Below are 13,708 nucleotides of genomic sequence, written 5' to 3'. Positions count from 1 at the left end.
GGTAACGAAACGAATAACTGATTAATCATATGTTTGAGTTTCAAACCCAAAACGTTTTAATTTAATTTTCCTTTTTTTCACAGTATATATCCTAATGCGTAATTGTACGCATACGATTGTGCGCTTCAATACAACTTCCGGTCATGCAAAATAAAATTCACAGTAAAGTAAAAAATGGAGTAATTTTTTGGTGCACATTAATTGTTTCCAGTTAAAGCAGGAGTTAGCAAAATGGATACAGTCCTTTATTACAGTTACGCTATGTCATTTTTATTATAATATCAATATACAGTATAATGTGATACATACATTTTAATCAAAAACAATTGAGAAACTGTTTGTGGATTAAATGAACAGACAGGAAAAGTTTGTTTTTGGCAGATCCAGCTAATTGAATACTTTACAAACAGTTTTTGCCTGTTATCATACAATAATGACTGCTAACCTTGATACATTTCTTGCTCTATAAGCTATTCTAAAATGTTATGCCATGGACTGTATAGACAGTCCATTTCTAATGAGACTCTGTTTGAAAAGATTTTGTCCCAAGCCACCCTATGTGAGATGTTGTTATGCTTCATTTGTGTAGGTGGAGGGTAAAAGAACATTAATGTTGTACAACATTACACACATTACATTACATTACACACATATGTCTTTCTTAAGGCATTTCTCTAATCTTAGTTTTTTTTTATTTATAAATGCTGGATAATTCTACCTCTTCAGGACTCAGATAAAACAGGAGAAAAAAAACTATTTTGTTGACTTAGTCCTAATATATAAACATATTCAGCAGGTGATAATGGGCCACACATGGACAATGTTTTAGTGGCCACAAGCCAAAAAGGTTGAGAACCACTGGGGAAATACTGATTAAGCTTTTCTTAACTGGGGATTCAAAGATCCCTGAACTAACGGCAACCACTATGGATCCACTGCTGATTTATGAAGCTTTTGACTCTGCTTTCCACCCTGACTCCACGTGGCATGCACTCAGATTGTCTTGTAAATGCATACAATGTTCTTTCTCAACAAAATTCAACCACAATATGCCTTCAGGTGGGTGTCAGATTGAGGGCAGCCTATTGTAGTGATGGTGTTTCCAGCAAATTGCAGCTGACCTCGAGAAATGGATGTCTGTGTGGCTCATTAAATGAAAACTGGTGGTTTCTCTTGTGGTAAACAATCTCTACCGTTATCTACACCAGACATAAGTGGATATGATTGCTATAGCCGTGGGGATGTATTACCTCCTCATACAGGAATCAAAAGTCTTTATCTGTGACCCCATGAGAGCAAAGAATGATCTCTGATAAACACCAACTTGGCTGTTATTTTTAGAGAGTATCTTCAGTTTGAGGAATCACTGTCATATCTGACATGTTACACTGCTTCGAGGAGATTGTGAAAACTTTGACAAAGAGACAATTCAACCCTTGTTTGCCCAGTTCATATTTTCAGATGTGCTCTAGTTCAGAATTTATATTGTTGAGTCATAAACTTGCCATGAACTTTCACAGGTATGTAGAATTGTGCAATTGAGTCTATACTTGGAATGAAAATGAAAATGTGTGAATTTTTCCTGAATTATTCAGCCTGGAGGGTGTGAAAAAAATGAAGCTGTTGAAAAGTCAACATGTTACGGGGATTAAAAGATGTTTAATCAAACGCAACACATCTAATTAACAGTCAGGTCCTCCAGCTGCCGTGGGTAGCAGAATGCCATCTGCTGTTAGCTCTGACTGTCTCTGTGAAACTTGGTGTTGACTTGGACTGAGTCATCCGTCATGTTCGTTCTGGGAGGAGACAAATAGGCAGCCATCAGAGGCTATCGAGATACGGTGAAAGAAAGAAATTATGCAATCACTAAGCTACGTGTATACCTACAGGGTGTGTTATTTTGAATTGGTTTGACATTCTCTCCCATATTTAAGAGTCACTTTTCAAAGAGTTATTTATTTGTTACCCTCATAATGTCTCACAAATCTCAAAGTTATAAACAACCTATTGATTTGGTTTGGGAATTATTGGAAGCTATGAATTTCCATTTATTCTTTAAGTGCTATTATCTTGAGGAAACTCATTATTTTTAAAGGTCCCATATGTTATTTTTCATGATTAAAATCAGGAAAATCGTTTTTACAAATAAATGTAGTTTAGAAAAAAGGATATTAATATAACGAATTTGCAGAATTCAGGGCTCCTGTATGATACTTGATGCTGGGTGATGATGATGTTCACCTCCTTAGCAGAGATCTTTTACTTACAGTGCTGGAGTATTGCATTGGATGTGCACTGAGAATTATTTTTATTAAAGGATGGAATTTTAAAAATGCAGTAATTGTATACGTAACCACTCAAACCACATGTTGACAGTGGCTTTCAAATATATCTCGATTGGAGGACAATGAAGATTAATGTTGGAGTGGGATGGTTTTCAATGTAGAGATGTTTGGGAAGACTTCACGGCTACTTAGGCATTCTTGACCACATTTCAGTCAGGGGCAGGTTTAGAAACTTTAGAAACAATAATAAACTGCACATTATCAATAGTTACATTGTTTATTCCGTGTGATAAATGAATGCCAAACAAACAACTTTAAATATTGTAAAATGAAATAATATCAATAAATAGCTGTCATTCATAACTCTAAATAGCCTACAGCCATGGACAGATTATAATACAATGCCCCTGGACACAGATATGTAAAAGGCCCCCCACCACTCCAATATAGAAGCAAGACAACGCGACCGAAGGAGGTTGTTTTTGTCTCTTTATGGTCATTTTGTGTCTCTTTCTGGTTGTTTTGCATTTCTTTGTAGTGGTTTGATTGGCTTTCCAACAAGAGATGTTAACACTCACTTACAAAAAATATGGCGAAGCTTTTTGCTGTGCCAAAGGTTTGGAACAAACTCCAATCACAAATAAAACAAGCAACTTCTGTTCATAGTTTTAAGAAACAGCTCTAAACTTATTTTTATGATCTCGCATTAAATTAATTCCACCTTTTTCTTACGTCATTGTTGTTATTTGATATTTCTCATACTTGTTTTATGGTTTTTATATCTTAAGATTGTTTTTACCATTATTTATTTGTTTTTATTACTAATATTATCCTTGTGTCTCTTGTTTTTAATACCTGTGATATTTATTTGTTTCCCTTGTGAAGCACTTTGAGCTGCAATGTATGTTATGAAAGGTGCTATATAAATAATGTTTATTATTATTATACAGAGGCTCTGGTCCTGTACCTGGTAAGCCCATTCAGTAATCAATCCATGATACTAAGCCAACAACCTCTCACCTTCTTACTCTGGTAGGGCAGGGACCAAGAGGGGCCAATCAGATTTCAGGGGGGACTGTGTAACCCCCCCCCCCCCGAATTCAGTAAAAAGATTGTCGAATGAGCAAATAACACTTTTTCTTGAAGACTTATTTATTGTACTGTACATAATAGCTGGGAGGCTTGAGAGCCTGGGAATTTAGTGAAGGTCAAGAAGAGGATTGCTGCTACTTCTCAGAAAGTCAGCCTTACAAAAACATTATTCTGACTAAGTTCTGACTGATGTTTGCCTGGAGTAGGTTGTTGTTGGCAGTATAACAGCTGTGTGTGCCGCTGCAAACTTTCAGGTGCTAATAGTGAAGCAGCTTGGGTTCCATGTGCTGTTGATAATGTATCCTTACACAACCAGCTACAAAACGTTGATGCATGTCGCTCCTTTTGTAGAAGGGATGCTACTTAGGAGTGATTAGTAGACGACGAAGCTGGGACTGGTTGCTTTGAATCCCTAAGTGTGATTTGTTGTGTTTTGCCCAGTGCATTTTAACACATTGCTTGCTGTGTTTGTATATCATGTGGGAGATTATCAAACTCTCCTTGAAAGTAGATTTTCTCCTTGTTATCTTTCCTTATCCATCAGACCTTATCTCTCTCTGAGCCTTATTAGTGCTTCCTAACACGTTATCTCTTTTTATTGCTTGTCTGTTTCAAAAAAAAAAGTATAGTAATTGGGTTTATTAAAGCTCCCTGATAAATGCTGTTTTTGAAACATTTTCCTCTTCCTATATACAGGACAAACATTTTCTACCCTTGGAAGTCTGGTGCCTGCCCCTTTAAGAATTTCTGTTCTCTTCAGAGGTTCAGACTGTGTCCTTGGATGTACAGTATTGATTCACCTATTGTTATGTGCGGTTGTATTGTGTGTGCTGACTGAATGGGAAACTGCTTGTTGAATACTTCTGTGGGCCTATGACAAATTTCAAAAGATGTTCCCAGACTTGGAACATCCTTTCATTGCATATGTACAGTTCCTTATTCAATCTTAAAACCTGGCAAAAATATAGCCAGAAGTGTCATCCTACCTAGCCTCTGCATGGTTATTTGTCTGTTCTCTGTCTGGCTATAGCCTGTCACAATGTATTTGTGTCTCCCCAGTTTTATTTTGTCTCAATGGTTAATGTGTTCCATTGTTTCACTGCTGGCATCACTGTCTTGTCAGCTAAGGCTTCTGTCTTGCCTGCCTGTTTGTGTGCCTTACCATTTGGTTTCTATACTGTATTTTGTGGCTTTTGATGGTTTTCTTGCTTTTGCCATACAGGTTCTTTCAGGAACAACTGGCTGTTTGGCTAACACTGAGACAGTGACATAGATTAATGTGCACTGTCACTGCAACAAAAATAAAAATCCATAACCTCACAGTCAATAGTGCTCCCATGAGACTGTGATACTCATTAGAGACCAGAAAACAAAATTACTGAATAAATGAAAAATGGGGAAACATACACACGGGTGACAAATTAAAGGGAAAAAACACCATAAAATGTCTTATTAAGTTGTTGCTGTCACAAGACTACCAGAACAGCATCAATGTACCATAGCAAAGATTATTCAAGTCTCTGGGACTCTACTGGACAGATGTAACAAAGGCTGTAGCTAAAGTACCATTGAGGACATTATTACATTACATTCTACTGTTAGACACAACGTCCACATGCTGGGTGTTTAAGGCAATTTTTTGTTACATTTCAGATTGAATGTCTTAAAATTTGACTGTCTTGGGCATTTACATAATTTTGATTCTCCTCCAACAATTCAGTGACTTACTGTGCCCTACATGGAAGCATCTGCATTTGTTATGTTTCTCCACTCATTTATTCAGTTATCAGTTTTCACCCATCTGTAGTTGCAGTTCCTAAATCCTTACCACTAGTGGGGCACAATTTGGGAAGTTTGGCCTGAGGATTTTGGCCTCAGGAAAGGCCATGTTGTTACTGACGTTAAAAGGGTTTATCCTTAGTTCAGTGGCCTTTTTAGGACATCTCAAACTCAGCTTGTCAGGATCTGCTCTAGATTTTCAGCTTTCATCACTCCAAAGGTAAAGTCACAGTGAACAGACTAAGCTAAACAGAGAAACTACCTCCCATTCATTTTCTGTTGCATCAAGATTTCTGGCCGATTTCTTATCTGCAGCTTGAGGTAGTGTGTATTCCTCCCAAAGTGGAAGTGTTGCATTATGAATGGGAAAGCAGATAACCTACAATGCAGTCACTCAACACTGTGCAAACCTGAGATGTTCTCTACTTATCCACACACCGCACACACAAGTAATACGATTCTGAGGGATGGAAACAAAAGACATTCAACATGTCCAACATGAGGGGTTACAAATGCTGTCTTACTGTTTGCTCTGGAACCTGTGAGTCACTCTGTCCTCCAATGCTGTCCGTAATTCAGTTTTCTGTCAAAAAAAGGAGGACTGAGTTTAGTTTAATTTATTCCTGAAATGCTATTTTCTTTCATTTATACAGCATGTTACATTATCATAACTCCAGTTGTCCTGAAAGGAAAGAGAAAATGTACATGGATAAGAATGTGACATTTTTCTAAAAAAAAAAAATCAATAAATCTGATCCAGGTCTAATAAATTGTCCATTCATTACTGCTGTGCTGCTGTTTATGCCAACGTTGATGACATTCCTGCATATTGCATCACATCCAACCACTTCTCAAAGTCATGCTCAGTGTAACTTTGTGGCACATTAGCTGAAGGATGATGCTTCTACATACTCATTTGCATAAGATGCACATGGTGGATTTTAGCCGTACCTTAATTTGCATATTGCTGTGCAGTGTCTCGCTGTTCAACAGCTGGTTATACTGCCAGCCCCAGCCAACCTCCCCCACATGGCTGTGCTTGGGCATAGGAGGGGGGGCATGTGGTGCAGCTCGGCATAAGTAGCTGAGGTCACCTGTGGCCTCAGGTGATGAGGTGCCCACACCAATGTACCGGGGGAAATAATTTGATCTCGGCCTGTAGTCTCCAATTCCATCTGGGCCTTGTTAGAATCAGTGGATATGTGAGAAGGTAAAAAATATCCAAATGAACCTGAATACTTTACTCACAAATTGGACTCTACAGTCACAAACGTATGAAGAAGTTAACGAAAGAAAGAAACAAATTCATTCATTGTGTCAATATTACTAGAGTACAGTAAGGAAAATGTGAAATATTGTCAATGTAATCTCTGTGTAGTGCCAGTAGCAGCTATTGAGGGGAATTCAATATAACTAAATGAAAATGAGACACAAAGTATGGGGAAATATATTGTTTAAGTAAAGTTAAAAAATTAAAGAGTGCATCCGTTCAGCATTTAGTCTTTCAGGAGGTATTATAGCAAAGAATCAATGTTTTTCAGAACATACATTCTCTCTGATGTTCCTTTTTTATCCCAGTGTTTATACAGAGTAATAACAGTTACATTAAGGAAACATACATTAATCCTTAAATATTGTTGTGTGATATAATACAGATTTAGACAATAACACAAAATTAGACAATATGTTTGCACATCATTGCTGTAAGTTGTTTAATGCACGAATTATTGCAGTGTCACTGACATAACATACTGTACAGTCACACAAACTCACACAGGCACACATACAGTATGTCAACTTACTTTTGCCCTGGTTACAGTGCCATCATGTGTCCAATTACAGTTACATTTGCTTGGACACATACCATATTCTTGGACAACATCTAAATAAAATGATGCTTTGGGGTCTTTGGCATAATCTCACAAGAAACTGGGTTCTAGCAGTCTGACAATACAAATGTTCCCAGTAATTAGCTATTTTGGTAGTGATAACAATAACAGCATAGTATAGATGCAGCAACAGAGACATTGCTTCAATTCAAATTTAAAACTTTTTCAGAATATGTTTTACCTCCTAGAATTGTATTTTCAAGGACACAATAAAGAAATATTCTCTCCATGCTTCTCCTACCTGTAAAAATCATCCTTTGTCCATGCTGTGGCCCTCCTGCAGCTGCTTCACTTTTTTGCATCATTTTTGCTCTGTTACATTTGGATTATTTGCAGGCTAGATACCCAGCGGTCTGCTCTGTCCATGGGGTCATGTTTGGTTGTCATGCAACAACTGGTTGTCATGGCGTCAGTGGTTTTGTCCCAGTTACATTGTAAAAACAGGGGATGCTTCTGCTATTGAAGCGTATCCACTACACATCACTTTTAATCTAAATTTAGATGACTTAATGAAATAAATTAACATGAAAGCAGAAATGCCAGTATAATAATTTTATCATAGTCCTGGGGTAATGTAGTATCCCTTTTTTAGCATGGTAAATGATCCCATTGTATTAACTGCATTATAAATAAAGTAACAACTTTAACAGCCTAACATTCAAATTGTTATATTATTTTGTATATTGTATACTACATATATAGTTTTCACATCATGGCTGCCTGAGTTGCACTGCTGAACCTTACACAAATTTGCATAATTAACTTATATAGTCAAAGGTATTGCAGTGTATATATTGTATCTAGCTATATTTGATGTTGCCTCACTGATTTCTTTCATTTCTTATTTTATTTTTTATTTATTTCATTCAAGAGTTCTTTATCTGTTTTCTTACCTCTTAGCCTCTCTCTGTAACATGTGAATTTCCCCTCAGGATCAATAAAGTCATATCTTAGCTTATCTTATTTTATTAACACCCTATGCGAACACTGGGTGTATAAGTCAGTCCCTGCAGGATCTTGTGGAGTTTTGTAGGTGTTATTGAAGCCCAAAATAACTGAATTTGGAGAGGCGCTTCCAAAATTGTGCATCATACTTCTACTCCACTGCATTTTGGAAGTTAATATTGTACTTTTTGCTTCACTACATTTATTTGACAACATTAGTTACTCATTACTTTGCAGATTCAGATTATTAATACAAAATATAAATAAACTAATACATGATGATGTATTATTATGGATTAAGCTAGCCGGCAGCATGTAGTTGAAATTAGCGCCACCTTTACCGAATTTATTCTAAAATGGGCCATTCTGCTTAATGAGTACTTTTACTTTTGGTACCTTAAGTATATTTTGATCCCAATACTTATGCACTTTTACTTCAAAAAGATTTTAAATGCAGGACTTTTACTTGTAAAACACAAGTTTGCACTGTAGTATTGATACTTTTATTTAAGTAAAAGATCGGCGTACTTCTTCTACCACTGAGGATAACTAGGTTTTGGTAATAACAATAATCACATCCTGCATTTTTGGATACATGTAAATGTGTATTACCTTATTACGTCACTAGGTGGCCCCAAAGCATAACTTTACTACATTGCAACCCCCCCTTCCCACTTTTTTTGTTATATGGACTCGCCCATGAGCCGTCCCTTGTGACTAAATCTCCGTCAAGTCAAACACAGATAACAACAGTTATACAGGAAATGCAATGATTTAAAAATAAATAAATATTGGAATAAACTAAAGCCGATATTAAATTATTATGTTACATCATGGTGCGTGGTAGACTATAGTATAGTTCATTGCATGTCATGTAGTCTAATATATAATTCTCATTCGTGCTCTGATTTATTTTGACTTCAAGGTAACGGACAGCTAAATTCAACTGGTACATCATTTGAAAATAGCCAACGTTGTGTTTATTTAAAATGTGCTATGACATTTATCATATAGGCTAGGTCTTTATTGATTTAGAAAAGGACATTTGGGGGGGAAGCACAACAAGATGTATATTTAATTTACCGCACACTCCTCCCCAAACACGCCGTTTCCTTCATTGTCTCTTTGTATTACCGTTGACCACGTTGCTCTCTTTGGAGGTTTATTTTGAAAACCTTTGAGGGAAGTGCAACTGTTAACTCTGTCCGACTTTACTCTGCTGTGTCAGTCACCATGGTGGCATACAACAGAGCACAGCGGCGGCGGCGGACCCATCGTCACTTTTAGACCTATTAAAAATGTTAATATAATGAATTATCTCAGTGAGTGCGCTCGGGTCTACCTCTCATAATGGACGCCAGGTTGTTGTTGACCGGATAACTGATACCCATTAGCCTACTTTTTTGTTTGGTGGATCCTACATGGAATTTCTTTTCGTCGCTAGCAGAATGCTGAAGAGACAAGGAATGGCTTTGATGAACGTTGTCTTGAATAATGGGGCATTTTTTACACTAAGAAAATAGCTCCTAAGAGACCGTTTGAGCCGCGCTTTTAAAAGAAGTTTCCTCTCGGTGGGGACTGGTGTTGGCAGCCGGTTTCGGCTCGGGCACCAGAGAGACAGACACTCCGAGGAGACTGCTCGGCTGTCTGGCTCCAGTCGTGGCCTGGCTCCGGGCACTCCCAGCTTATCCGCTAGCATCGGAGCACAGGCGACAAGAATAAAGCAAGACACTAGGGGGACTTATTTTGTTTATATCCGCGGAGCTGGATATTTATAAACATTTTATTAGGATAAGAAATTCAATATCCTCCAGACGGCGTCTTCCAAAACAATGGCGTCTTATGTGGATAACAGCTTTCGGCAGGCTGTGATGATGAATCCGGCTGAAAGGACGCAACAGGTCAGAAGAAATAATTTATTATATGTGACCGCTAATCAAATCTGTATGTATAGGTGGAGATTTCCGCTGTATTTGCCGCTCACTTGCTACATTATAACATTGCAACATTACATTGTAATGCCCGAAACTGCAACAGAGTAGCAGTGTTTCTGTCTGCAACTGTTGCCATTCAGCTTGTTCCAGTGTTTCGTATGGCTACATCCCGCTAAGTGCTCTATCAGCAGAGATAATCAAGGCTACTTAACATAACAGGAGCTGTAGCCTTTGTGGGAATCTAACCTAAACTAGCCTCAGTTGGTGCCTCTTGGTTTTTACACTTGAGACTTGTGCATTTTGCCCAACGTTGTCTCGTGCAAAATCGACTTCTGCATTTAGCAAAAAAAAAAAAAAAAAAAAAAACAAACCAACATTTAAAAGGTTATAAATATGAGTATATGAGAGGCACAGGTTGTGGCTAATCCTAACTTAGCCAATAGCGAATACTAGCCTACAAAAACAGACGTTATCCCTCGTTATTTATTTATTTTTTTATCATTTTTGCTAGACTGAGACACAATTTAAAGATCAATGCGGCCTATTATTTATGTATTTTGCTGTTTTTTTCCCCCAAGTTTTTATTGGATGGTTTCTGTTCTGGAGCTGGACAGACATGGGAGCATTTCATGTGCTGCGGTTTCATAGAATAAGAGGACGAAAATACTATGTATATGTATGTATATGTAATTTGTTTTTAAAGCTCAATGCTGTGCTCAGTGCATAATATCACCTCAGTATCATCTGATCCATGCCAGTAGCTTCTCTGGGATGTATGGAGTGCCAGTTGTGTGGCTTCTGAACATGCAAATCCTCCTGTGGGCTGTCTATTAACCTTGAGAGACACAGCACACACCCACCCAAGGTTGCACGTCTTCAGATATTAGCAGTTGTGCTTTGCAAATACACAGAATAAATCCAGTTTGGCTGTGAAGATGGTATCATTTCATTTGCTTCCACTGCAAATGGATGCTGCTTCAGCAAAAGCTTTACACACAATGGACAATCAATAGGCCACCACTTAAACCAGTGGGCTACAGTTAGTGGCACAGCATTCTGCCCCTCTGTCTGACATTGAGGAAACAATTATGGTGTCATTGCCAGCTTGTTAACTGTATTAGGCCCATGGTCTTTACAGCTTTATGCAGGCTATAATGTCTACAAGTGACAGATGCCATTATGGTTATGGAAACAAAGACATGGATAGAGAATTTGGTTGGCATCAGTAGCAGCAATGTTAATCTAAAACGGGACTAAGCATTAGTAGTTTATGTTAGGGCTGCCACTAATCATTATTTTCATTATTGATTAATCTGATGATTGTTTTCTAGATTAATCGTTTTGTCCTTGAAATCTCAAAAAAGGCTTGTCAAAATTCTTTTGAGCCGATTGTTTGTCCAACCAACAGTTTAAAAAGCAAACATATTCAATTAACTATCATGTGTGATTTCTTAAAAAGCAGCAAATCCAAATTTTGGGAATTATTTTTGGTACTTTTCCTTGTAAACATATTAAACGATTCATCTTTCTTCAAAACCGTTGCCAATTAATTTTCACTTGACTGATTAATCCACAAATTGTTTCAGCTGTAGTTTATCATTTTGGATTGAATTGTAAATCATAAACTCAAATTGATTGTATTTTATTCAGCTGTGATGGCCTAATATTTGTTTTATTTCCCATGAAAGCGGTGATTTTCTAAGTAGGAAATAGTTGCTGGTATGGTATAGTTAAATAATTACTGTAAATTGCTTTTTAGTGTTCCCCACTGTTGATATGGACGTGAGAATGTGATTCAAACCTGGCAGTCTAACACCTGCGATAAAATCTGCCTCATCCTGCTAACCCACTTTTAAAGAATTTACATCAGCATGACTTTGAATGTCGTATCAACGTCTGAATACTATTTCTGAAACTTTCCAATCCTGACAAGAATATGTGAGGGGAAATTAAGCACTTGGAATTTCTGAGCTGGAAAATAGTCTGATTAAAAGATACTGAGGCTTGGACAAAATATGTCCTACTAGAAGATTCAGTAAAAAAATGACTGGTATGTCTGTGGTCCTTCAACACTCTGGAGCCATGGTATGAACCCATGCTGTGTCAGTATGCAAACGTTTCATTTAGGAGGTCTTTGAAATGATGACAAATGAATGGAGATGTGAATTAGAACAGTTTGAAAAATGACTAAATGACTATGTTTGAAAATGATTTAGTCAGAATTGAAAGTGTGATGTCCTAACAGGATTTGGAAGCCTGGAAACAGGGCATCCATGTCGTTTTTGCAGTTGTGTCACAGAGTAGTCCACACTGTTTTTTTGTTGTTGTTGTTTTTTTTTGTTTTTTGTTTTTAACAGGAACAACATCCACTGGAATGAAGTCTTTTCAACATTTATCTTCATGGTACTGAATATCATGTGACTGTGTGGTTCTGTTGGGCTTCAGTTCTGTGTTTTTCAATAGCAGCACCTTTCCCGGTATTCTTTTCAAGTGTCTAGCGACTGTGGTGGCTTATACAGTTTATCCTAATGGTGTTGGCAGGGCCTCTCTGTCAGGATTAGCTAACAGTTAGCGGGATCTGTCTCTCTGCTCAAGACTGACCACAGTGGGATTTGACCCTCTGCCTCACCCCATTGTCACATGGCAGGTTAAATAACTGACCGCTTGACAGCTAGTGTTCACATTGGCTTTGTCAGCTTCCTTTGCATGATTTTGGACTGTAACTGGAAGTGCACTGAATTTTGACAAAGGAGGCAGTCTGATAGTCAAGAAAGCAGAGGGAAGCAGCAGTGCTTTACAGAAAAAGCACATTTGTGCAGTTGTGATATGAACTAAGATAACATGACATGGCTATTTGAGCTCTAATTTCTTTTTCATGTCCAAATTCAGTTTTCGTTAATAACCGTTATAAGATGACTTTTCAAACTATGCGGCCACACATTCCAACTTTCTTCATCCATCCAATCCAGCCACACATTTGAGTTTTTTAATTTTTTAAAATTTAATCTTAATTGGGTTGTAAGGATGATGGATTTCATCATGTAGATTCAATCACTAAGGGTTCATGTGGTTTTATCTTAAAAGAGCTTCTCCTCCACTGTCTCCCTTTAGGGATGTCTTTTTCCTTTCTGTACAGATGACAGCAGCAGATCATACCAGGACAGGCACATTATCAGATTTGCAGAAGACACAATGACAGTGAGCCTGCCTTGGCAGCGGGAATCTAGAATGGGCCCATATTTAAACACCGTACAGTCATGTTTAGCAGATTCTTAGTTAAAACATATTACATTAATCACAGTTATGACAGTTGATTTTCCAGGACACAACAGACGCTATCAAACTCATACTCTGTCTTGGAATTATTTTTTTCATATCATTATAGATTATATACCTTGAGGTTCGACTGTTATGTTAGTAAATAAGATGTTTTAAGGCATCTCTTTGGGCAATGGTAACTTGTGATGGGCATTGCTCATTATTTTTTTTTACATTTTATTTATTTATAACCAAACCCCTTGTTTTACCAGTAACCATCTAAAATAAGTTGTTGCTTCCCTAGAATCATTATCAAACATGAAGCACAGGCTTTGTGTGTGGAAGTGGTATCTATGACATGCTTGTTTTCAGGTCACTAGGTGGAGGTTGGGCTATCTTTAGCTGTCTAAACTATGCATTGAACTCTGAGAGCTATCTTATCAAGTTATACATTTCAAACGTACGTTTTAGTAGATGGAGAAGCTACAGTATTTCATATCTTGAGCCATTTGCATGCGCAGTTCTT

The 13,708-nt window shown here is 37.5% G+C and overlaps 2 protein-coding genes across 12 annotated transcripts in view; one reads left to right on the top strand and one right to left on the bottom strand.

Moving 5' to 3' along the window:
- Positions 1–32: 32 nt before the first annotated feature.
- Positions 33–7,533, bottom strand: LOC122880193 (uncharacterized protein C4orf45). Its single transcript, XM_044205047.1, has 4 exons — positions 7,287–7,533; positions 6,108–6,337; positions 5,681–5,739; positions 33–1,796 (listed from the first exon to the last, which is right to left on the bottom strand). The coding sequence occupies exons 1-4, from the start codon at positions 7,348–7,350 to the stop codon at positions 1,733–1,735; spliced, it is 417 nt and encodes a 138-aa protein (XP_044060982.1). The 5' UTR covers positions 7,351–7,533; the 3' UTR covers positions 33–1,732.
- Positions 7,534–9,202: 1,669 nt separating this feature from the next.
- The window catches only part of rapgef2b (Rap guanine nucleotide exchange factor 2b), a 112,630-nt gene continuing 108,124 nt past the window's right edge, over positions 9,203–13,708 (top strand). For 10 of the 11 annotated variants that reach the window (XM_044206141.1, XM_044206135.1, XM_044206140.1 and 7 more), the window contains exon 1: positions 9,203–9,891. In XM_044206141.1, the coding sequence (XP_044062076.1) occupies positions 9,823–9,891 (69 nt within the window). In that variant the 5' untranslated portion in view covers positions 9,203–9,822. The remainder of the gene's footprint in view (positions 9,892–13,708) is intronic. The other variant, XM_044206137.1, reaches the window with a different exon arrangement.

The sequence above is a fragment of the Siniperca chuatsi genome, linkage group LG8 (genome assembly GCF_020085105.1).
Source record: "Siniperca chuatsi isolate FFG_IHB_CAS linkage group LG8, ASM2008510v1, whole genome shotgun sequence".
In the NCBI taxonomy this organism is placed as follows: domain Eukaryota; kingdom Metazoa; phylum Chordata; class Actinopteri; order Centrarchiformes; family Sinipercidae; genus Siniperca; species Siniperca chuatsi.
The sequence above is the reverse complement of the archived record's forward strand: the minus strand, read 5'-3'. Positions and strand labels throughout refer to the sequence as shown.

Excerpts from the sequence above, each read along its gene's own strand:
- LOC122880193 (XM_044205047.1), bottom strand. The coding sequence starts at position 7,350 with ATGATGCAAAAAAGTGAAGCAGCTGCAGGAGGGCCACAGCATGGACAA. Across the intron at positions 5,740-6,107 it reads ACAGCAATATGCAAATTAAG|AAAACTGAATTACGGACAGC; the intron begins GTACGGCTAAAA and ends TTTTTTTGACAG. Across the intron at positions 1,797-5,680 it reads CACAGGTTCCAGAGCAAACA|AACGAACATGACGGATGACT; the intron begins GTAAGACAGCAT and ends GTCTCCTCCCAG.